Source organism: Choloepus didactylus, chromosome 1 (genome assembly GCF_015220235.1).
Source record: "Choloepus didactylus isolate mChoDid1 chromosome 1, mChoDid1.pri, whole genome shotgun sequence".
In the NCBI taxonomy this organism is placed as follows: Eukaryota; Metazoa; Chordata; class Mammalia; order Pilosa; family Megalonychidae; genus Choloepus; species Choloepus didactylus.
Genome location: NC_051307.1, coordinates 15,332,083 through 15,356,219, shown reverse-complemented (window position 1 = coordinate 15,356,219; position 24,137 = coordinate 15,332,083). Strand labels below are relative to the sequence as shown.

Here is a 24,137-nt window from a genome sequence, read left to right as displayed (position 1 = left end):
TACTTACTTTTTAGGATATAAGGGCATGAACACATCATCATCTAAAGTTCTTCTCATTCTCAACAGAAGTGCCTTTAGGTATACCTAAACAGTTAAGAGTAGATCACACATTTTAATAAGGGCTATGATAAAAGTTAACTTGTAAGAAATTCTAAATAAGCCATATTCCAAATCATATAACTAATTTGAGTATTCAATTTTGACTGTCTTCTCAAACTTTGTATTTCCCTCACTGAAAGCTCCAAAGTCATCACTACTTACTACTCTATTAGTACCAAGGAATAAAGCCATTAGAAACCTTTTAACTCTCAGTCTAATCTATAAATTTAAGATCACATACATAGTCCAGTTCTCACCAGGGAAAATAAAAGAATGACAGCACTTTTTCTTGCATGCATAGCCACAGACGGAGAACAGCAATTTCAAGTTTGGAAACTAGTTATAAAATAATAACTAAGTTGTTTCATATTCCGTCTAAATGTATTAGCTCTCAAATCATTAATTACTACCCATTCTGGTAATTTTTTACATTTTTCTTTTTCCCCCAAAACACAGTTCTCAAAGCATCAGATTGGGAGGGGCTGGGGTAGTGAGAAAATAAGAAGAGTACAAATATGATGCTACTAGACTAATAATATCTTCCTTCCATATAGATCTCAAGAAATTGAAAAACTAATATTTCAAATTGTGTTTATTTCAGGCATTACGAGACTAAATGGTCTAAATGAGAGAACTGGATTTCTGGTCAGCTTAAGAACATAACCACCATTCTCTCTCAACAACTGCTCATTTTCAAAAGAAAGGGAAAAAAGCTTTCCAAAGATAATTAAATTACCTGTGTATTTTTATTTTCTGCATTCACTACAGAAGGATATCCATTTATTAATTTTAGTGTAATTCCAACCATTCTTGAAGTCTGTGTTGTAGAAAAAGGGTCCCACATATTTTCAGCTATCACTATTAAGAAAAAAAAAAAAGATGTACTGAGATAAAAGGCAGAGAGAAAAGGTAAACTCTGACATACTTAAATCTGATGTCAAGCAGTTTTCTCAAATTATAAATGCCAGTTTTGATTTATTTTTTCTCCCTCTTTACAATATAAACCTCAGTCATTATTTTAACGGCAGGAATTTTGAGGGACAGGGATGTGGATAGAGGAGACTCCCTTATTTCTGCTACTCAGTGACAATAAAGGAGGGGGTTGGGGTGTGATGGGTTGAGGGGGAAGAATTTTTGTATCCTAGATGTACCAACTTCAGGAATTTCTAAACTTGAAACTTATTTTTATTATTTTAAATAGGTTCCTGTATCAACAATTCCTCAACTTTTTGGAGAAACTGATTGAAGCAATGCAATTGCTCCCCAGAAAAATGCATATACCACCAAATATATGTATTCCATTTTGCTTCAGGCACTCCATGAGGCTCTACAACTCACCTGTGGACTGACCAATCATGGCCCCAATCCCAGGCCTACCCAAAATGGTAATCAAGTCCCAGGTTAAGAAACCCAACCCCTCTTTAGCCATCTCTGGGCCAGTGGTAACTTTTAGGATTTATATATAGCATCCTTTAAAATCTGTTCTACAGCTACTTGTTAAATTGTAACTTAAAAGCTATCACCTTTTTGTATATATGTTACATTTCACAATAAGGAAATAACTGAGACCATGGAACTGTGACCCATGATATTCTTTGGGATTTGCCCTCTAACTACTTGTCAAAGTGCATTTGGAAAGTTATCACTTCTATGTATATATGTCATATGCTACAATTAAAAAAAAAAAAGATCTGGGAAACCTGGTATGTTTAAATGTTCAATTCAGAAAATAGGAGACCTACCTGTCAGTTTAGGAAGAATCACCTTTTCCACAATGGTAGGTAGTAGTGCAACATCCACATCATCTTTTTCTTGCTCCCGTTCTTCACAACCATAAAACAGCAAAGATTCAAACCAGAGCATATTCTCAAAGTCACGACACTTTGCCTGCAAAATATTAAAGTGATTATCTAAACATTTAAAACAGTAGCTATTTCTACTCTAGCCATGACAAAGTAATAGGAACTGGATATAGCCGCCCATCATGAACAACTAAAAACTGGACAAAATACATGAAAAACCTGTTTTCAGACAATACACCAATAGGTCTCGCAGCTCACTTTTTTTGTTGTTTTGTTCCCCAAGATTTCCAGAACTTCAGTCCTCTTTTCTTTATAGTTTATACACACAACCAGAGTAATCTCATTCAGTGTCCCCAGCTTCACCTGTATGTTGGTAACTTCCAAAACCATATCTATTCTATTCACCTCCCTTATAAACCAGGCTAATAGGTCTTACTGAGTCCACCTCCTAAATTTATCCATTTGTCTTACTCTCCCAATTTCCATGACCACTAATTTAATTCAGGGCCTCATTTCACACCTGCCTCATTGTACTTTCCCATTAGATTCTAAGTTCCTCTGGTATCAAGGGATCAAATTCTTACTATTCACGCTCATGACAGTGTCACTACATACAACTCAGTTGATTGAAAAAAAGGTATTGAATATAAATTGTAAAACCATAGATAACTCTTTTGGGAGGGGACAGAGCTCAAAAGGAAACATGGTAAGATTATACTCAGATATAATCTGTACTGATTATATAGCTCTGTGCCCTATCTCCCTGAAAAATATTTTGTTTACACTTACATCTCTATCTTAGAGATTAAAATTATCCAGTTATCACATCAAATTATTTCTGAACAGTGATACAAAACCACCTACCTCAAGGGGAGTCCATGTGAGGAGCTGCAGCCTTATGAGGGGATTGAACAACTTTGGCAAACAAAGGCCAATGTATGCATCCTTGTAGGACATGTAGTATTTGGACCGCCATGCTTCAAACTGTGATTTAATACAGTCAATTGAACAGAAACTCTCAAGGACATCTTCAAAAATCTTGCTGGACTCTTTTGAAATGCGATCTAAAAACAACAAAAAACCCAGAGAACCAGAATTGAGTATGAAGTAGGGAAAAACACAGTTCAATATTTCAAGTGTTCTCTTTGTAAGTGAGTCTCAGTAAGGCAGGCTCATCAACAAGAAATTATTGTTAAGAAAGGATAAACAGAGACATTCAGGTTCCCATTAGTCTATTATGCAAACCAAAGTGCAGGCAATCCTCTCTGTGCACCTGTTTTCCAACACGTGCAAATTTCAGTCACCAAGGTTTAAATTAAATAATACCTGTCCCCCAACAACATAGTTTAACTTTCAGTTACCATAGTATATTAACTGACTAAAAATGCATAGACTTTACTGCTAGCTCTCCAGCGACGCATAAATAACAGATGTGCCTCATGATCAGTGACCAATCGTATCACTTCTTTCAAAGTCTGCTGGTAACCGTAAAGTAACTGACATGGACAAATACCAGCAATTGCGATGCTAAAATATGGAAGTGTCAGGTTATCTGGGGACAAAATGTTTGCATGATGCCCTCTTTTGACTTGAAAAAGGGAATCTTTATAATGGAGAGATGATAACCTTTCATCAAGATCAAACTTAACACCACTTACAGTGGGACAATCTAACATTTGTCATCTGGTATTATGCAATAAAAGGAACAAAGCATCCTGTATGAGGTACTCTTGCTTGAATCTAACCAATCAAGCCTTCAGACCTAAATTTCAGTTTACAAGATAAACAGTGAATGGAAGAATACATTAAACAGGACCATCAGGAAATAGTCAAACAAATCAAGAAAGATATTCTACAAAACAAGTGGCTGATTTCTTCAAAAAGTAAATGTCTGAAACAAAAAATAATAGATGTATGGCGGAGGAGGGAGGATATGCATGGATACTAATTTATTCTAGATTAAAAGTTCTGTGCTACATTAAAAAATGTTGAATCTGGGTGATAGGTATACGGGTTATTCTTTAGAATTTTCTGTATGTTCAGCAATGTTCATTATAAAAAACTGGGAGAAAAAGAAGCTTCTACAACTAAGTTCTAAGTGGCTGTATATAATCGCAGCTGGCAGTGGAAAGTAAAGGATTTTACTTGGAATCCTTGTGGAAATGCCTGGCACCTAATAGCACTAACTATTCCTCTTGGTTGAAATTATTTGGGACTCCCAGAGATAGGGGTTTCCTCCAGGTCTGAGCGCCCTACCGCCAAGCATCAACTTCCCAGACCAGAGAGACCGATGAGAGGTACCCTGGGATCTGACACAACGCCTGGCACCTAAAACTCCACGATTCTGTAGCGTAGGATCAACTATTATGCAAGTCCTAAAAAAAACCCTATGTCAAGCCATCACACCCCTATTTTTGAGAACTTGTTATGCCAATAATAAAAATGGGTGTGTGTTTTACAAAACTGAGAATAAGGTGTCTGGTTCTAATGCAGAGGCCACAGAAATTCAAACTATTAGAAGAACAAAAACCACATCAAAATGGAAACCAAATTGACAATAATCTCATTTCCAAATGTCTTACCTTTTTCCAGATTGAAATTAGTAATGTCTGTAGATGTTTCCTCATCATCACTGGAAAGGCCTTCAAGATGATCTGCCATCTTACCCGTTTGCTCTCTGGCTTGTCTACGACGAGTCCTAAATAACAAACATCAAGTTCCCAACCCAGACACATCAAATTCCTCCCTTCCCAAACAAACTGACAGCAAGCATTCTTAGAATTACCTCCTGGCCTCCCGTTCTGCAACACGACGCTTGGCATGTTCTTGATACAGTGCCCGGTCACGTCCAAAAGAATCAAGATTTGGTGCCATCAGAGCTTTATCTGTAAAACAACATGTATTAAAATGAAAAGCTGCCCTTCGACAATGTTGAGGAAAGAGTTTGCACAGAATAAGCCATTATGATAGATTGCTTGCTAATCTCAAAACAGCAGAATTCTCCAGTAACTGGTAAATTGGGTAGTTTTTTAGTTTTGAACAAATCTCAATATTATTCTGCGTTCCTAGGAAAAGGAGTAGAAAAATACACTCGATATCTTTTTAAAAGGAATTCAATAACCCTATACAAATGCAATTGGGCTTAATCACTATTTTTGGATCTAAGTAACAAAACTAGTTTATGCTATCATGATGACTAAATCAATTGAAAATCTAAATTACCTGTGCAAAGGGAAAAATAATTACTTTTTTAAGAACTTAAGCATCACATGTTGAATGATATGAAATGACAGCAAAAAAGAAACATGGGTAGGAAGAATGAGGAAACAGCTTTGCTGCAGAAATTTAATGATTTAGTCTATTCTATCCTTATTTTGCTTTGTAGAAATTTAGTCTCTAAGGCTATTTTTAGAATGGGCAAAATCAACACTGTAGAATGAAAATCATATCTGCATTGAATAGCACCAACTTATACCTTCCATACTCTACTCTTTCATAGCATATTTCCCTCATTTCCCTTCTTTTTTCTATCTTCCATCTCCTTTTTCTCACCTTACTGGAGGAATTTTCTAGCTTTATCTCCCAACCTTTCATACTTAAATTTACATTTCAGTTATATTTTAACTTCCAAGAGATGATTCTTGTTCTTGGAAAATTCCTTTTCTATAGCATCCTATGCTTGTGTAAGGAGTAAAATACCTTCTCTCACCTCCCAGAGGATATCAACTATAATATTTTAAAGTTTTCTTCTGTTTCCTCAGTGCCTTTGGCTGTAATGCTGTGTAGGTCTCTCTGATGACCACCAGCACCCTGTTCATACCTAAGAATGAGGCAGGGTGCTGTAGGCATAACTGGAGGTTTTCATTCTACTCCATCAGATTTCTGGGTAGAGAGCCAACTCTTTTGTTGGGGACCCCCAAATATTAGTATCTCAAGGTCTTTTCTGTGGATCCTTTCCCTTTCTCCAGAGAATTCTCTGCTAATCTCTTGCTTAGGATGGAAGGGGGGATGGAATAAACATCTGGATGTTACACTTTCCTCATTTCTACATTTTATTTCGACACTCTGAAAATATTCTGGAATATATGGGTTAACAGAAAGCAAATAACCCAAGGGTTGAGGGAGGATATCACAAAAAAGGTAAAAGATCCATTTAAGGCTTGTGCATATATTTACCCTGCCATTAGAGATGTGTCACTCATATTAGCAACAAGAAGAACAAAACCCAAAATTAGCTCTCTACCTCAGTGTATCCTATCATAGACCTACTATTTTAAAAAACTGACGTTTTTCCTGAGTTTTTATTCATATTTCAAAACAGCTCTGATATTACAAGGAGGCATTTCCAGAGTTCACTAATTATAATGAAGGATTACTGGAATAAACAAGAAAGATGTTTCAGCCCCAACTCAACTGTGACTTGTACATATCACAGATGAAGTAACTAAAAAAAAAAACTTCAGATATGATTCCTGCCTCTTTAAGAGGTAGGCTTCATTTAAAAAGTTTCTTAAATATCCATCACTATAACAAATATTTAAAACATCATAGTTGTAGACTTCATAATATATGTATTGGGGAAATACATGAGAGTAGACAATTCAAGTGACAAGCTCCTTTGTTTCTGTAGGAACTGAATTAAGTAGCGGTAGATAAGTGCTTATAAAGCTAAATCTATAAAACAGAGGTAAATTTCAGGCTATGCTCTGTGTCCTTAAAAAAAAAAAAAAAAAATCAAGAGGGACTGACTCTTCAATGTTCCAGGTAATTTAACTCATATCTTTGGCAAAAATTAATGTGCATTCCCTCTAAAACAGTATTTTTCACTTTCTCATTACCTTTCAATGTCTTTCTGACTTTCAATCTAACATACATCATTCAAACCTAACTTCAAATTCCATGTAAGTAAACAGTTCTAAATTATGAAGAAGAGATTGTAGCTGGGAGAAGGTATTTGATGAAATGCGTAACTCACACAGACTATTTAATTTAAAAGGAAATTACTTTCCTTCATAGGAATAATGGTTACCTGTAATCTGCCCCAGAAATCTGGTTCTTATTGGAGAGGGATGCATTAGTCTTTTGGTGGCCCAATATGTCAATAATTCAATTTAAACTTGTGTGGTCAAAACAGAAAGTCAAAGCCTTTTTATACGCTTGCAGCCGAGTCTGACCCCGCCCTGAGGGCCATATTACCATTTTCTGTATCTCTCCAACACCCATCTGACACAAAGGAGAATGGCTTCTCAGGGATTCAGTGCCTCTCTGATTCAGAGGACACTTGCATGACAAAGCATTGTTTTCAAAAAGAATAATACCAGGACCCTTGGCATAGAGATCACCTAAGGTGGTTGTTAAGACACAATTTCTGGACAACAATGAAAACCTAATGAGAGTATCTGGGGACAGGGCCAAGATATCTACATTTTAAATAAATATCACAGGCAATTTTGATGATTACTTCCATTTGAGAACTGCTGACAGGAAAAAAAGAAATGACAAAAAACCTAAGGAAATCACACTAGTAAAATTCCTATTACAGCACCAAGAATATGACGGGTAATGGAAAAATGGAATTAAAAGGTTTAGAACAGCTGGTTAAAGAATCTCAGCAATGCTGTTTAAGAGGTTTCCAATTAACTGGCTTTCCTTATCATATATCTATAATGGAAAAAACATAAATTCAATTTCTAACTGTTTACACTAAACTTTCAACAACTACAGGAATCAACTAACTTACTAAAACATCCAGTATATAAGGCAAACTAGAGAAAGAAGCATTTAAAAAGAAAATATACAAACTTTGCTTTATCCTAAAGGTGAAGCTCAAAACTCTTCCGATTTTGGAGTCGTGTCATTTGGTATGTAATACACACATGCTCACATACACACAAACATTTCCCTAGTCCTTAAACTCAAAATCTTTTATTGCAATCAACAACAGCATTTGTATTGGTGTTACGAACAGAATGAAAAGTGGAAAGAAAAATCAATTAGGGCAAAACAGACAGTGATTTTAAGATAAAATGAAAAAAAAAAAAATTTGCCCAAAGAGTTAAATTGATAGAATATTGGTTCATGTGTTAGAGCGCCTTTGTGAAGCAATACTTTCTTAAACACAATTCAATTACATGCTGTTATGATTGTTTAGATCTACCTGACATTAAGAGCAAGGAAACTTGTTTCCGTAAAAAAAAAAAAAAGCTCTGCAATATTTAGTTTTCAATTAGGCTGCACTAAGTAAACAAGGTTGTTTAATGAATAATAAAAACCTTCAAGATGGACTGACTTGAATGGCTTGAAAACTCCGAAGATTCATCTTTAATATCATCTTGTCGTCTTTGGACAAGGCGGGAAGCTCGCTGTTTGTACAGCTGATGTATTGCTGATTCAAGTTCATTAATCAGTGGCACCTGTAAAAATACAACACACTCCGTAACACCAAACTCCTCAGTTGCTTACTTATTTGAGGGTTCCATACTATTTCCGGATTTCTGAAAAAGTACCCTCTCTATGGACAGAATAATCATGAATCCCCAAAAGAACACAAATAGTAATTCAATTTTATGTTTGGGAAATGTCACTTCTTCTTTTAATCCATCAGTACAGCTATAATGTCCAGTGCCTAGTTATTGGAACAAAAGTTTGGTTAGGAAACTTAACACTTCAGAATCAGTAGAGAGCAAGTAAAGAAAATGTCAAAAATTTTAGAGTTTTTTCTTTAGGATACTTAAATACTTGGAAATTTTTAAAATCCATTTTTAATTTTCCAGCAGCATGATCTCCCTCTCAACTTTCGTAATTTAAAGTAAACCATTATAACTATGCAGTACCAAAAAAATGCAATGGCAACTAATCGGTAAGAACAAGAGCCTACTAACTGCCCAATTTTGGACACTTACATTGCCCTGCCACTCATATGTCCCAGGTATCTTATAGTAATTGGTTACAGTATTTTGTAGCTTGATTATATATTTTAAATGTAAACTGAATGATTACTAGGGCAAATAAAATTACTAGCTCTTCACTAACCTGTCTGAATTCAAGAGATCACAAATTTATGAGTCAGAAAGTACCTAACGTACAATTTTTTATCTTGTAATAAAAATAAGAAAATTCTTCACATGAATTGTCAGTTTAAAAAGTAAGTTTTTCAAGTTAATATCCATAGCTAAAGCATTCACTTGATTCATATAGACTACAAAAGCTTACAGAACATGATGAGACACTAAAAACAAAACTCTTTTGCTCTTCATCAATGTCTTATGTTATAATCATATGCTATGAAACTTTCACAAAACACTAACAACCACTACACATACCTGAGGAAACCAGAAATTCTAGTTTCCTGATGGTTAGTGCAAATGGAAAACACATTATTTAGTTTGGGAACACTGGCACCAAGTGTTATAGCAGCTTCCTGAACTGATCAGACTGCAAATGGAAAATAAAAAAAAAAGGCAGGTGGAATACAAAGATGTTTGTAATAAAGGCAATTTTATATACTTGCATGATTCCATTGCAAAAATGGCAAATGATCAGAGAGAGATCAAACCAATGTAGTACATTTTATTCTTTAGTAAGCCACACCAAGGGCAACAATGTCCCCAAATCAGCATCAATTATCTTTGACAGCTGAGCCTAGACTCTATCATTAAAATTTACTATAATTTGATTTTTTAGCATACTGCCATATTATTGTGGCTTAGGCTTCCCCAAGTTCTGTTTAAAAAAAAAAAAGCCATGTGGACTAAAGACAAATAGATATACCTAACATACACTCTTTTAGTCCTAGAGACTGCTAACATTCCTAACTGCAGTAACAGCATACTTAAGGTTGTATCACATATGATTTAATTATTCAATTTATAGTTAAAATCTTGATAATGTAATTTTTCATTTTAGACAACTGGAATGCCTTTAAATGCCCACTGAAACTTCTACTGAGATTAAAAACCATAAAACACATTTTCAGCTCTCACTCAAGTTTCTAAGCAATATTAATTTATCTTAAGAGTTAGCACCATAACAATTTCTTTACCCTCTCAAAACTCAAAACCATTACCAATTATTATTTGGGACCAGATTTAAGGCAAAGACACAAGAAAGAAGATGACTAAAGGAAAACAAAACAATGAAGTTAAAATGATGTGCAAATAATTTAAAATCTAAGTTTAAAAACCTCTTTAACTTTTATAACAAAAAAGGAAAAAAACAAAGGAATGTTTACCTTTTTACGGTCTTACACCATACAATATTTTTATAACATAACTAAATTGAATATTCAAATCCATCCAATTGCTCTTAAATATTTCCAAGATGACAATTCATGACAATATTAACTCTAGCACTCTCTTAATGAAACTAAAAATGTATGAAAATGTCAAAATGAAATAGAATACTCGCCTTTAAAGAAAGAACATCTCTCTTTTAATTAAAACATAGTCACTTCATAATATTCAAAGCTTAAGGACTGATTTGAAAAGATTTATCTAGGGCTCTTGTAACTGTATTAGCACCACCTGAAGTAGACTTCTCTAAGAAGAGACTAATCAAGGAGAGATAAAGGACCACCCTTTACCTCTTTCTGCATGAACTATCAATAAAGCGAACTTCAAAAAAGTGGGAAAAACATGCATAAAAGCCTAAAACTCCTGAAAACAAACTTTGTACAAAAATGACTCTGTAAGTTTACATTAGTGTTTTTTTCCTTCCTATTCCTAACAGAAAGTGATCTAGACTTCAGCTAAGTTTAAAAGGGGGTATACAGGTATTATATGCATGAGTAATTATTTTTAAAATAGTAAGCCAATTAACACCTGTATGAAGTACATGCCCTAATATTCTCTTTCAAGAATGGTATTCACTGTCATAAGTTTGCAATGACTGGTGTGTATATTTACTTAAGCAAGTTTCAAAGCAAAAGCCAAGAAACTTCAAGAAAAACTGCACAGAGACAAGCCTCAGGTACAGTACGGTTTAAGACAAAGATTCTCCTTCTAGTCACCAAAGGTTATTAGACCAACCACCCACCCCAGGACCACTGGGCTCAGAAAGGATTTTCTAGTAGGAAGGACACAACTGCCAGCCCTAACACTTATGTCCCACTTCCCATTTTGACTATAGGCCCCTACAAAGGAACACAGTCAAGTCTATGCTTTTTCCCTAATGCTGTGAACCCTAAGCCACTGATTTGTCGCAAGAGATAAATAGTTCAGACTGTAGGTGCTTTTCCAGATATCAAATGCTGAGTGTAAGAACAAGAGGAATCCTACAGACACAGAACAAGGTGAATGCTGTCTCAGAATGGATCTGACCACAGACTGACTGGAAACATTAAGACTCATTAGGAAAACAGTTACCTGCCACCATTGTTGGCCAGCCTTTGGTTTTAGGGTACTGAGGTAGCCAACAGGTATGATAAAAAGTTAAACACTCATTTAACCATACTATATGCTTATAGATTTTGTACGACTCCACAAGCCAATGATAAGGGAATATGTGTCTTCCCAGCACATACCACTGGAAAGTTTAGGGATGGGATGTTTAGGGATCAGGATTTGTAAATTTTGTAAAGATAAGACTATAAAATCCATAAATGCTTAAGAACCAATGCATCAAACAATACATTTATCTTGAAAATGAAAATTCAATTAAGAAGTCATTTGAGAAAAAAGGGAATTCTGTGTACAGCTAATTTAAAATATGCAAACAATGAATGGTATAATGAAATGTAAAAAAAAATTGTATCAATTATCATACTCAAAAAATGAACTTTAGAAGAAATGAAACCTTGAAAGAAATTATGTCCAGTGGTTTCTGAAATGGATGATGTATAGGCTTATTTGGATAAAAACTATTAGCAGCAACAATGACCAACTCTATTTACAGTAAAAAAATAGAAACTAGTAACATATTGCAACTTTATGCATATTTGAAATTACTCGGAGGAACAATTTAAGAATAAGTGCAGATAAACCTTGACTACAAAAAAAGAAAATTGCATCAGATGACTCCCTTAAATTCTAATAATTGAGGGCAGACCAATAATATACCATTAAGGCAAGACTTGCCAAAATCTTTTTAAATGTTTTTATATTATCTTTTTTTCAACAAAGGCACTATATGTTCCCAAGCATATTAATATTAATGCCACTAATTAAGTGAAGCAAATGAAGCATGATTTTTTGTCACTTCTAAAATTGAATTAGTGGAGATATTTTTTGAGAAATACAGCACTGTTCTACACAAGGCCATCTAGACCTCCCTCAGTTTGCTTTTTATTCAAAGAGATTAATATTTTTGCATTCTTACCTTTTCACTGAAACACTCAAGCAAGTCTTGGACATACCCTCGCATTTCTTGCAAAAATTTATACCGTTCACCAATACCCCCAGAAGACCCTTCTAATCTTTCAATAGCCCTGGTCGAGTCCACTCGGCTTTGCAGATGTTTCTCATGCTGCTGTCGATTTGTTTTGTGCAGTTCTTTCATGGAGTCCAACCTTAAGAACACAAAAGGATAAATATAACACATTTACATCCAAAAGTCTATGTTGTCAGGACTCTTGCAATATTATATTATAAACGCATTTAGTTCCACTACCAGAATATAAAAGCACTGGGAATGGCATCTTTTCATCTGTACTTTTTTCTCCAAAATGGCAGTTTACAGACATCATAAAAAGTTACTTTGTGAGCTAACCAAAATCTCACTGGTTTGCCTTCTCCCCCCATATCTTGACTACACTTTTTCAGAATCCAAGAGGTGTGAAACTCAGATCTGTCTTCAACAAGACCAGGGAGTGGCAATTTTTATAACTTTTCGAGGCTTCCACAGAAGTAATCCAAGAAGGCAGAGAACAAAGTATGATGTCATCTTCTGGTTAGCTTTTGAAGATGGGCCAGTGAATCTTCTTTGTCGATATTCTGCATCTGCTACCCCAGACTACATGTTGCCTGAGGGAACAGAAAGCTAGAGGACAGGTCTTTAAGAAGTTGGTCTGCCCTACCTGTCTTTAAGCTGTTTCTTTACCAAATCAATAGTAACGGGAGTCATCTCATTACTGGGAGTTTTGAAAGGGACTGTATTATCTGATTTTTGAGATTTGGCATCTGACGATCCATAGGCCGTGTAACTATAAGGAATGCCATAGGATGAACCATAAGGCATTGGCTGGTAATTGTTCTGGTAGTACATATTCACTTCACTGGGCTGGCTGGCTTGAACCTAGAAAAGAAAGAGTTCTGTGAAAAACATGAGCAACAACTCGGAAAAGAACAGCAGCATACCTTTAGGATTAGAAACAAAACTAACAGCAACAATTACACCTACTTTCTAAACAGTGTTATTAAAATAAATCACTGCAGTGTTCTTCAAAATCAAATAAAAGTAGGGTTGGATGCATGTTCTGTCTCTTGATGGGATCACTGAATTTAGAAATAATTTTCATTAGAACAGAATATCAGAGTTTAAAGCTGCATGTGACATTAAAAATAATCAAGTCCACCCTTCTATCAACAGAAGGGGATAAATGACTTGCCCACTGTCACCGAATAAATGAACAAAGATTACAACCTAAGAGTCCTAATGCCCAGTCCAGGACTTTTCTTATCACAACCTTTTGTGGAAATCTCTATCAATAAAAATAATTTACAATTACACGGTCTTTTCCATCATACTATTTAAATCTAGAAAACAAACTGTTATAACTAATTGGGAAGATATTTTTCTTCTACCTCAATAAGTTTTTGCATTACTGAGAAATACATCTTCAACAAAATAGTTTTTAAAGTCAGGAAAAATAAACTACAGGCAAGAAACATTTTAACTAAGGCAGTGGTTCTCAAACTTAAATGTATATCAAGATTCAGGGGTGGGCTTGTTAAAATTAGCTTGTTGGGGCCCATCCCCCAGATTTTCTGATTCAATAGATCTGGGGTGAGACTCGAGAATGTGTGTTTGCAACAAGCTCCCTGGTGATGCTGATGGTACTGGTCCAGAAACCACACTTTGAGAAATACTGATCTAAGAAACTGGAAATTCTTCTATCATTTTGACTGTTAAAAAAACAATGTAACATAGTTTCTTTTAAAAGCCTACTGAATATATAACCTCATTGGATTTTCTTAACTATATTATTTGAATGAATAAGATTCAATAAACATACAAAACCAACTGCTGAATAAATCAGAAAAATTTAAAAAAAAAAAAGATTCAATAAACAACACATTTTTACTTTAACAAAACAAAAAGTCTTTTTTAATTTACTTTGTAAGTTTTGAACTTTACTTCTTTAATATTTACCTGAGGGATATTAATTCCTTTTCTTATCTGCTCCTGCTCCCATCGGCTGAGCTCTTCATCTTGTTCCCCAGTTACTAAAGCATCATCATCACTCCCCTCAATACCTGCAGTCACAAGCATCAAAGAAAAGTAAACAGTATCAGAAAAGAAACAGGAATGTTATCCTGGTACTTCACAATAATTAAACAAAACTACTGGTATTAACTCAATCTTACTAAAATGTCTATTACAATCTCTGTCATTTGATCCTCCTGATTCTGTTTGTTTTAAACATAGTATCCTCTGAAGCTAAAAGACAGTACAATGCAGTGGTTCAAACCTTAAACAGGTTTCCCATTCTCTGTAAGCTTTGACTTCAACTCAATAAAGGAAAGAACAAAACCTAACACTGCTAAGAATGTCATGACGATTCTAAGTTTATGCATGTAAAGTGCTTAGCACAGCATCAGCCACACAGAGCTGCTCAATAAACATTCGCTATCAAAATCACGCTGAAGTTTTCAAGGAAGTCCAGTAAGACATTTGTAACCAAGCAAAAACAGTTCTCTAATATAAAACACGTTTTAAAAAATAAGGGTAGGTATTTTTTATTTGACCAGAGTGTCAAATCACATTTAATAGTAAAGCAATGGACTCAGTATCCTATTAAATCAGGCTACCTATTTCCTCAGCAATTTTTTGTCTTTGTGACTTTTCTTTCACAGAAAAGACTATACGACGTTTCTCGTCATCATCCTCGTCATCACTGGCATCATTCTCATCTTCTCTAACAAGGCGGCCTTTATTAGACTCATTATCGTGGGGGGCGAAATCTCCCAGTTCCCGGGCCATTTGACGCTTTTTCCTTGCAGCATGAATAAAAGCAGCATCTGGAATTTCTCCTGGAAACAAATGATAAGAATTATAAATCATGGCAGAGTATCAGTAAAAGCACTGTCTTCTTGGGGCATAAAGTTTCTCTTCTCTTGAAAATCTGAAGGGTAAAATAATCTCACTAAGATATTCTTACCACAGTTATGTTCTAATGTTAGCTGCTGGCACTTCCTTCCCAAACTATGCCTGCAATCCAAGTGATTTAATTTTAATTCTGTTTAAATGGAAACTAAAAGTCAGAGGAATATATAATGGCAATATACATGGAAAGGAGTGGGGGAAGGGGAAACCTCCTCCAAAGCAGTTTTAACATAATTTTTTCACTCCTAAAAAAAAAAATTAAAAATAATGAAACCATGTTACTAAAGTAGAAAACAGAAAAAAAGACACCCATTATCTCATTCCTTAAAAAAAGGCACTATTAGGCTTGTAGAATATTTCTCTTGCAAATATTGCGCTCAGTTTATCTGCATATTGAATAAAATTCTGTACTTAATTTTTCTTCATATTATAGTAAATTATAATAGCTATTCTAGATAAACAATATTTAATGACAATATTCACTGAATAAAGCACAATTTACTATATAATCAGATAAACCGAACTTTTTGGCTTACAGTAAAAATTAATTAATTTGGTTACTAAGCACTTATTTGAAAGCTGACTAGCCAATATATAGATTTGCAAACTATTTCCTCTAGAAAAGAAAAAGGAAGAAAGGGTGGACATAAAACTAGGAGCAATTGGTCTTCCTTCTCAGTAGAAGTTCTGAAAAAAGTTTTATGAGAAAGGATGTTAAAGCCTTAATCTGAAATACTAAAAAAAAAAAGACTTTAGAACCATTTACCATTTACTGAAAAGTCCCATTTGCTTTGACAACAAAACTGCCTATCTATGAAAAAACCTGGGAAAGCTAGAAAACTCTAGTTCTCCCATTTTCTCTATTTGCAAATGGAAATACCCAACTCCAAAAACGGATGTCTTAACAAGAAACACCTCTTGCTTTTCTTTCCCTAATAACCATCTTTAAAGATGGCCCATTCTCGAGGGCTTATTTCAGTTCTGAGAAATGCATGGAGGACATACCTGGACGGAGAACATTCAAAGAAGACAAAGCATTTGAAAAAGCTCCACCAGCCTTTGGCTTTTCTTCCTCCTTCTCACTCTCCATATCCATTTCATCTTCGCCATGTTCACTGATGATAACTCCATCTTCTTGATTTGTGTCCTTAACGTGTCCTGCTTTGTCCAAAGGTTGTTCATCTAAATTTTTGAAAAGAGTAACTGAATTATAACGAAATTTCACAACAACAAACATTATTAGGAGATAAAATCAACATGGGGGGCATGCAGGGATGCATTTGAGTGATTGAATTATAACGAAATTTCACAACAATAAACATTATTAGGAGATAAAAACAACATGGGGAGCATGCAGGGATGCTTAATCCCATTCAGCCTAATTCTTTTCATTAAAATGAACTATTTCTTCCTCTAAATTCTCATAGGTAACTGCTTGAACTTTTAAACACAGTATTTCATTTTATGTATTTTATGGTTATATGTCCATATTATATTAAACTCAAAGTCTCTGCAAGGCAGTTTTCTGTCAAGTACAAAGTATGTTTATAGACCAGATAAATCTCTCTGGACAGGACACTTTATGGGGTATCTTCTCAGCTTATAACCACTTGTTGCCCATTATCCAAAGGAGGAGCCCTCAGTACTGACACTGTGCAACCCTGACCCTGCTGCATGACTGAATGTATAAGAGTGGACTTCTGACCCAGCGGGGGACAGCGTGATTTTCTTTTGGGAGTCTGGAATTGGGACAGAGAAAAGTTAGAGACCAGGTGGCACTAAGAACAGCATGTAAACCAGGGAAGCTGTGGAGGGGCCACATTCTGCCAAGTGGACAGAGAAGAAAAGCTCTCCTATTCTCAGTTCCGGTCCATTCCGGAGGTCACTGGGTTTCAGGAGGCACCACTGTATCTTTATGATAAACCGTCCTTGGTTTATGTTACCTTTAAGTGAATGGTCCTATCATACCCTCCCTTCCAGGCATTGTTTCCAGAAAATCAAAGTATTTTTAACCTTGAAGCACTGAATCTGGCAATGCACACAATAAGGATGATGAAAAAAATGAAGGAGTAAAGCAAAAGTATGAAAGATCAACTTTTCTGTTGTTTCCCCCAGCATGTTCCCCTCCCTCACACTGCTTCAAACGTTCTCTATTCTTCTCAAACCAAAGTCTCCTCTGCCAAATAAAAATTCCAAAGATAATGTCATCACCTCTCTTTCTTTTTTTTAAACCTTACAAGATTTAGCTTATTCCATTTTAGGCTTTTTAATTTTTCACTTACCATCCTCTTTAGCTGCAGACGTCCTTCTTAAATGCATTCTGGGGCTATGAGATTTTAATTGTCTCTCAGATATTTGGTTAGATGGAGTCAAAAGCTAACTATTTCCTTCTGCTTTAAGCCCACACTAAATCAATGGCTTTTAATAGACTGAAAATAGAACTCTCAACAATCTATTAGATATCAGATATGCTCAGGTAATGATTTCTGCACACTTTAAAAGTCTATGTTTCATTAAATTCAACAAGTATTTACTTGTTCAAAAGAACTTCTACTTGAACCTACTGGTCCTTCTAGCCACCCTCTACTTCTTTCTCTGCCAAATTTCCCAAAGAATCTATGTGGACTTGTTGCCTTCCACTTCCTCACCAACTTTCATGCTTTATCCCCAGCAAATGGCCTTTGACCCCTCCCATTCTAGGCTCACCCAGCTAAGATGACGCCGCAGCCACAGCTAATTCATATACATTACCACTGGACAATTTAGCAAAGTCAACCCTTCTCCCAACTAGCCACAGCCCTGTGGGCACAGTTTGGTAGCAGACCACTCTCATCTGCCAGATCCTCCTCCAAGAAAAACCTGGAGATGCTGCCTAATGGCCAGTCCCTGTCTTCATTTTTCATTTCTTATATTATTCATACAATCAACCATCTTCTTTTTGAAACTTTCTTTTCTCCTTTGGCCGTTCTGATTCTTTTATCCCTTTTGGTAAATCCTCTTCTCTGTGTTGGCTTATTATAGCCTTTGGCCACTTTTTCCTTGATGCTGCTCCCTCAACGATTCTATTCACTTTAAGTTTTAATTAACACCACTCTAAGCACCACCGCTAAATGTACATCTCTACCTGTTCACTGGCTATTTCTAATCAAATTCAAGTTTAAAAGTGAACTAATTATTATAGGAATACTACAAAATATTTCCAAGTCAACACCTCTCTTGTTTTGAGGTTAATATCTCTGCCTATTCAAGGAGGGTTGGAGATAGGAAGAATTCTGGATTGTGAGTTGCTTAACAAAAGAGCTACAAAGCACCATTATTCCAGTGATGATGATGGCAATCTATATAAAATACGAAGAGAGGATCCACCTTGAGGGAGGGTGTGAATTGCTGGAGGTAGATGGTGAGTAGACTGTCTGAATTATGTGTGGGTGGAAGGCAGAAGGAAGTCACAGAAGATGACTTCATAAACCTTGTACTTGCTTCCATTTCTAAACCCACAATGGTAAATGGCAACCAGGCTAATAGCGCTTCCTCAGTCCTTACATTTCCTGACTTTTCTTGTATGGTTTCACAGTACAGTCAGTTCTCAAGAGATCTGGGAAAAAATAACACAGTTTCCTGGACTCCAAAATAATCAGTTCTCCTAAAAACATTCCTCTTCCCACCTGCCTTCTCTATTTCTGTATATGATATATAACTATTCTTTCAGTCACTCTGGCATAGAAGTTCAAATCTGACTATTTCTTATAAGTTCAGCAACTAAAGCATACATCAAGTCTACCAATTCTTCCCTTGGAATGTTTTCTCAAATAATCCTTTCTTTCCACTTCTGTTCTCCACACCCATAGAAAACACTGCTAACTCATCCACATTTCCCACTGAATATGGAAAGGTCCCAGTCTTGGTCAATTAAGACCTTTTGAAACCCACTATTAATGGATTGAAGCTAGTCTCAGAATTTAAACTGCTTTAAGCCTCCAACCTCTCCTCATTCCAATCCATGTTGCATGCTAATGCAAGGTTAAGGTTTCAAAGGGCATTTAGTGCCACCATCTTGGCAAGCTACCGAGCGTTTTTGAACACAGTAACTCCAAACCCCTTACTGAATACTGAACATCCTTCAGTCTGTCAACAACTTGAATTTCACACAAAACTTCTAACTACTTCCTACACAAATCATCTGCTTTGGCCTGTCAGAGGTACTAGCTCTTTTCCAAAAAGGCCTTAGCCATTTTAATCTTTGATAAAACCCCATGCCTTCCCACTCCCATCTTCTGGAATTTTAATTGTCAAAGATCCAGCTTCAAATTCCACTTTTTTAACAAAGCATTCCCTCTCCTTCCTTATTAAAAAAAAAAAAAAAAAAAGTAGTTATCCTTTGGCCCACTCATTTGACATTTTGTCACACACTGGTTCCCACCATTAAACATTTAAGTAATGTTGCCTTCAAAACTGGATTGTAAATTTGAGATATGATACCACACTTTCTCACATTAAGCTTGTGGTGAGAATCTGGAATATAACAAAGTCTATCTTTAATTCCATAAAATAAAAAGAAGCCCCTGAAGCATTTATAAGAGAATAAGACAGACTGTATCATGTTATAATGGATCCGTATCACGTTATAATAGATCCACTTTCCTAAAAACAATTCCTAAAAATAATTAAAATAAATAATTTTAAACTTAGGCTTTGAGAGGACATGAGAGATATCTACACAACGTACCTGTCTCATAATGGGGGATCTTCACCCAAGTATAAGATTGCCAAGTAGGGGTATGATCAACATTAAACTTAGGGCATTCCTAGAAGTTCCCTGAGAATTAAACCAACTGAGGTATTATCACCAATTTAATTGAAAACCTGTCTCTATATAATACAAGTACAGGAATTTGCACTATACATATCAAATAAGAAATAGAAAATCTCCTTTCTCTGTTCAACAGCAATCTGCACACTACTAGGAAAACTGGGGTAAGATTTAGTCTTTGCAGCAGAAACATTCCAGTGGCAATAATTTTATCTTTTTAAAAAAATGCATTTACAATGCGACTGTGTTAGAAATAATAACAGAACGATACTGCTACTCAACTTGGACCTTTAACAACTACAGTTAGACTCATCTGAATGGAGACACAATATACAGAGCAAATCCATTCAATCACTGTCAGAATGAGCTTTTCATTTTGTCATTTCAAAAGAATTCTATTAGTTTATAATGGTTAGGTTTGACTATGGTTCGTTAATGGGATTGCAAGTATCAATGATGCACTGAAAGCGAACATGTAAGTATCATGATGCACTGAAGGCGAATATGTCTGTAAATGGTTTTTGAAGTCATGAAACCCACAAAGTAGCACCACAAACCTAAATAAGTGTCAGCATGATATAATAAGGTATGACACTGGTGCAGAGGGTTAACAACAGAGTGGTATGGAAAAACTACCCATTACATACTAAAGACTATATTTAATAGGAATATCTTACCAACACTACACTAATACTAGGGATGAATAATTAGCAGACAATAAGAGCATTGGGATATATTATGTTATGATAACCGTTTAAAGTTGAGAGCGATGATAATTGTACAATTAAGTGAAGATAAAGTAAGAAACTGACCATTTATCTTGGGGTAGAATATATATTAAGTGCAATTAAGAACCCACTACTTAATAAATCAAGTCCTCGACTTGAGGCTTGTTCTTATGAAATTTAAGGTTGTAAATGGCAGGCTGAGCCCTCCCATAATTATGCCTAAGAGGCACCTGCAAGGAACTTCTTTTCTTGCTCAGATGTGGCCTTTCTCTAAGCCCAACTAAGCAAATAAATTCACTAACCTCCCCGCTACGAGGGACATGACTTCCAGGGGAATGAATCTCCCTGGCCATGTGGGACATGACTCCCAGGAATGAGCCTGGCCCTGGCAGTGAGGGATTGAAAATGCCTACTTTGACCAAAAGGGGCAAAAAAGAAAGGTAACAAGCTGAGGTCACAGTGGCTGAGAGATCCCAAATAGAGTCGAGAGGCTATCCTGGAGGTTTCTCTTACGCAAGCTCCAGCTAGACATCCCAAATGGCCACAGTATGCCATGCCCTTACCGAAAGTAGTCCCCAAATACCTAGGTCCCTACTTGAGATTCTATAAAAGATTCACTCACTAAGTTTTATCTCTCAGAAACGTAAATCCACCAGTGTTCCTATACCAGACAAGTCCTAAAACCCAGAGGCAACAGCCTCTTTAAAAACAGCATTCAGATGCAGCCTCACTACCCATGCTGTCGACACTCCCTTTAATATGAACAAATTAGGTTGCCCACTGCCTAGACACCCCTGAAGATGGAGAGATAAGTGAAAGGAAGGGATAGCAACAAACAAGATAAGATTTAACAAAGGTCTATGAATACTGAAACTTTATATAAATATACATATATATTTTTAGATGCTAGGGTGTTGGAATAGCTGGAAGGAGATAAATGACACGGTGGAACTGTAGCCTATAGCATTCTTTGGGATTTGCTCTATAGCTGCTCATTAAAGTGTGCCTTGAAGATCTTCATCTTTCTGCATATACCTTGTACTGAATAAGGGACTGAGACTATGGAACTACAACCCATAACAATTTTTGAAATTACTTATATGACTGCTTGTTGAGCTGTACATAGAGGTGACACCTTTTTGTATATATGCTTTATTTTACAACAATGGAAACAGCTGAAGTTGAGAAACTGTGACCCATGACATTGTTCAAAATTTGCTCTCTACTTGTTAAATCATACTTGGAAAGTTATTACTGTTATGTATATATGTTAAAGTTCACAATAAAAAAAGCATTAAAAATGCAGAAAAAAAGAATGCTATTAGTTTAGTACTTACTATCAGCTGATGAGTTGAGTTCTGTCTTAACCTTCGATTTTTCAAGATCTTCTTTATATTCTTTCTTAAGTAACTTTACTATTTTTTTGCTATAACTTGATTTCTTCACTTTGAAAACTTCTTCATTTTCTTAAAAAAAGAAATTAAATTCTGTAGCAACCATTTTCAGAAAAGATTTCTCTTCTAACTTTCACATGATCTTTTGTGCTAGTCACCAAATTCCTCCAAGTATATACCCCTACACCAACACCATAATCTAACCTGAAGTTATTTCAAATCTGTCTAGACTCTCAAAAACTGAAGCCAACTTCATAAATTAATCCGGAGTAATAAAAATTTGGCAATCTTTCAAAGGAATAACACACGTAACATTACAAAATTTTCCTGTTTATTATTAGCTTCCTTAAATCATCCATTCCACAGAGAAAGATCACTTACAATGTTTCTTAGAAAGCACTTAATCACTAAATCATTAAAGAATCTGAAGTAAAACATCAAAATCAAAACCTGATGGTTAACAGAGCTAACTTGTCAGGAATTCTACATCCACCACAAAATGATATACAATTATTTTAAGACTAAGCTGAGAGCAAATCCCTCTTTAAAGTGAGTTTGGGTGACGTATCAATTCTGACCTCTTTGATTTGAAAGTTTAAAAGTCAAATGCAAACCACTTTCGCAAACAGTCCCTACATCATCAAAAACAAAAATCTGGCTTCACCCCTCTCAAACTTAAAGAACAAAATAAAACAAACAACAGGCCACAGGTAAACTGCCTACCTTACAGGAAACATGAAAGTATCTCCTATAGAGACACAAGTGAGATTTCTATGTCAGTTTCTTTTTTCTGTACATGGAATTGGTTATATAAACACACACTCAACTGGTAGGAAAGTACAAAGATTTAAAGCTCTTTTAGAACCAGAAATCAACTCCACTGCAGCCTGACTTCTCTGACACTGGATAAAAAGCCTTGCATTACCATTACACCTTTTCATTATTTTGTAGCCAATGAGAGGAAAGCCGGACATCTGTTCCCTAATATACCTAAGGGGAAACTGAGGTTCAACGATTCCAGGCTACTGGGCCAAAGTCACTCAGCACCAGGGCTGAGACTCCGGGCTTCGGTTCCTAGACCTAGTACTCCTCGCTTCAATCAGCCCAACATTCCTGGCAAAGAATACCTGGACCGAGCACTCAAGGGGCTAGGCATAGTGACCTACAGAAGGCTCAGAGAGGTGCCAAGACCAGTCAGGGGACCCCGGCAGGAAAGAGGCAGGATAGGGAAAACTGGATTTCCACTTTCAAAGAACTCAGAATGACTGAACTGAGCTCTGGTCTGGCCCCGCGAAATAGGAAATGCACACGATGCTGAAGAGCAGACCGTTGTTACGAAAAGGCTGGAGGCAACGCGGGAACGAAGCCCCAGCCCGAGCAGAAGTCAGGAGGCGGCGAAATATGCGCAGCCAGCCCGGCGGGAAGGGGCTCCACTCGGGGTGCGGGGGCTGGGGTTCAAGGGAAGGCGAAGGCCCGGGGAGCCCGCAGCGCGACACGGAGGCGGCACCGGCGGTTACCTTCCTCCTCGTCCTGGAAGCTGAGCAGGCTGGCCCGGGGCACCTCTTTGTTCTCGCGCGGCCTCTTGCGCGGCTTCAGCCCGTTGCCGGGCTCCGCGCCGCCTGGGAAGCAGCTCCCAGCCTCGATTCCGAGGCCCGGGATCAGTGAGGAAGGCGGCGGCGGCCCCGGGGCCAGCAGCGACTCCCCCCCGGGGGCCTTGTCGCTGCCACCGGGGCCCGACTCTTCGCCGGTGCCAGGAGGAGGCAGCAGCGGCGGCGGCTCCTGCTCCTCGTCGCGCTCTCGCTCCTCCTCTTCCGAGTCGTTCCGCTTGCGCACGTTCACCCGCCGGGCCTTTCGGAACATCCCGGTGGTCCGTACCGCGGGCCTACACCGCTCCCACTCGGCAGCCCCGGCAGCCCCGGCAACCCCGGCAGCGCCGAGCTCGCAACGACGCACGCGCGCTCCCCGCAGCTCCAGCCGGGTCGCGTCTACACTCCCACTACCGCGGACCACCGAGCGCGCATGCGCCCGCGCTCGCAAGGCTTTG

At 36.9% G+C, this 24,137-nt stretch overlaps 1 protein-coding gene across 1 annotated transcript in view; it reads right to left on the bottom strand.

The window, feature by feature from the left end:
* PAXBP1 (PAX3 and PAX7 binding protein 1) overlaps positions 1–24,137 on the bottom strand; it is a 31,181-nt gene extending 7,044 nt beyond the window's left edge. Inside the window, exons 1-14 of the mRNA XM_037832516.1 lie at positions 23,611–24,137; positions 22,037–22,165; positions 16,167–16,343; positions 14,867–15,088; positions 14,208–14,311; positions 12,913–13,130; positions 12,216–12,405; positions 8,191–8,314; positions 4,687–4,786; positions 4,484–4,599; positions 2,766–2,965; positions 1,842–1,986; positions 836–957; positions 8–84 (exon numbers count right to left, since the gene is read on the bottom strand). Of these exons, the coding sequence (XP_037688444.1) occupies positions 8–84; positions 836–957; positions 1,842–1,986; positions 2,766–2,965; positions 4,484–4,599; positions 4,687–4,786; positions 8,191–8,314; positions 12,216–12,405; positions 12,913–13,130; positions 14,208–14,311; positions 14,867–15,088; positions 16,167–16,343; positions 22,037–22,165; positions 23,611–23,953 (2,267 nt within the window). The 5' untranslated portion in view covers positions 23,954–24,137. The remainder of the gene's footprint in view (positions 1–7; positions 85–835; positions 958–1,841; positions 1,987–2,765; positions 2,966–4,483; positions 4,600–4,686; positions 4,787–8,190; positions 8,315–12,215; positions 12,406–12,912; positions 13,131–14,207; positions 14,312–14,866; positions 15,089–16,166; positions 16,344–22,036; positions 22,166–23,610) is intronic.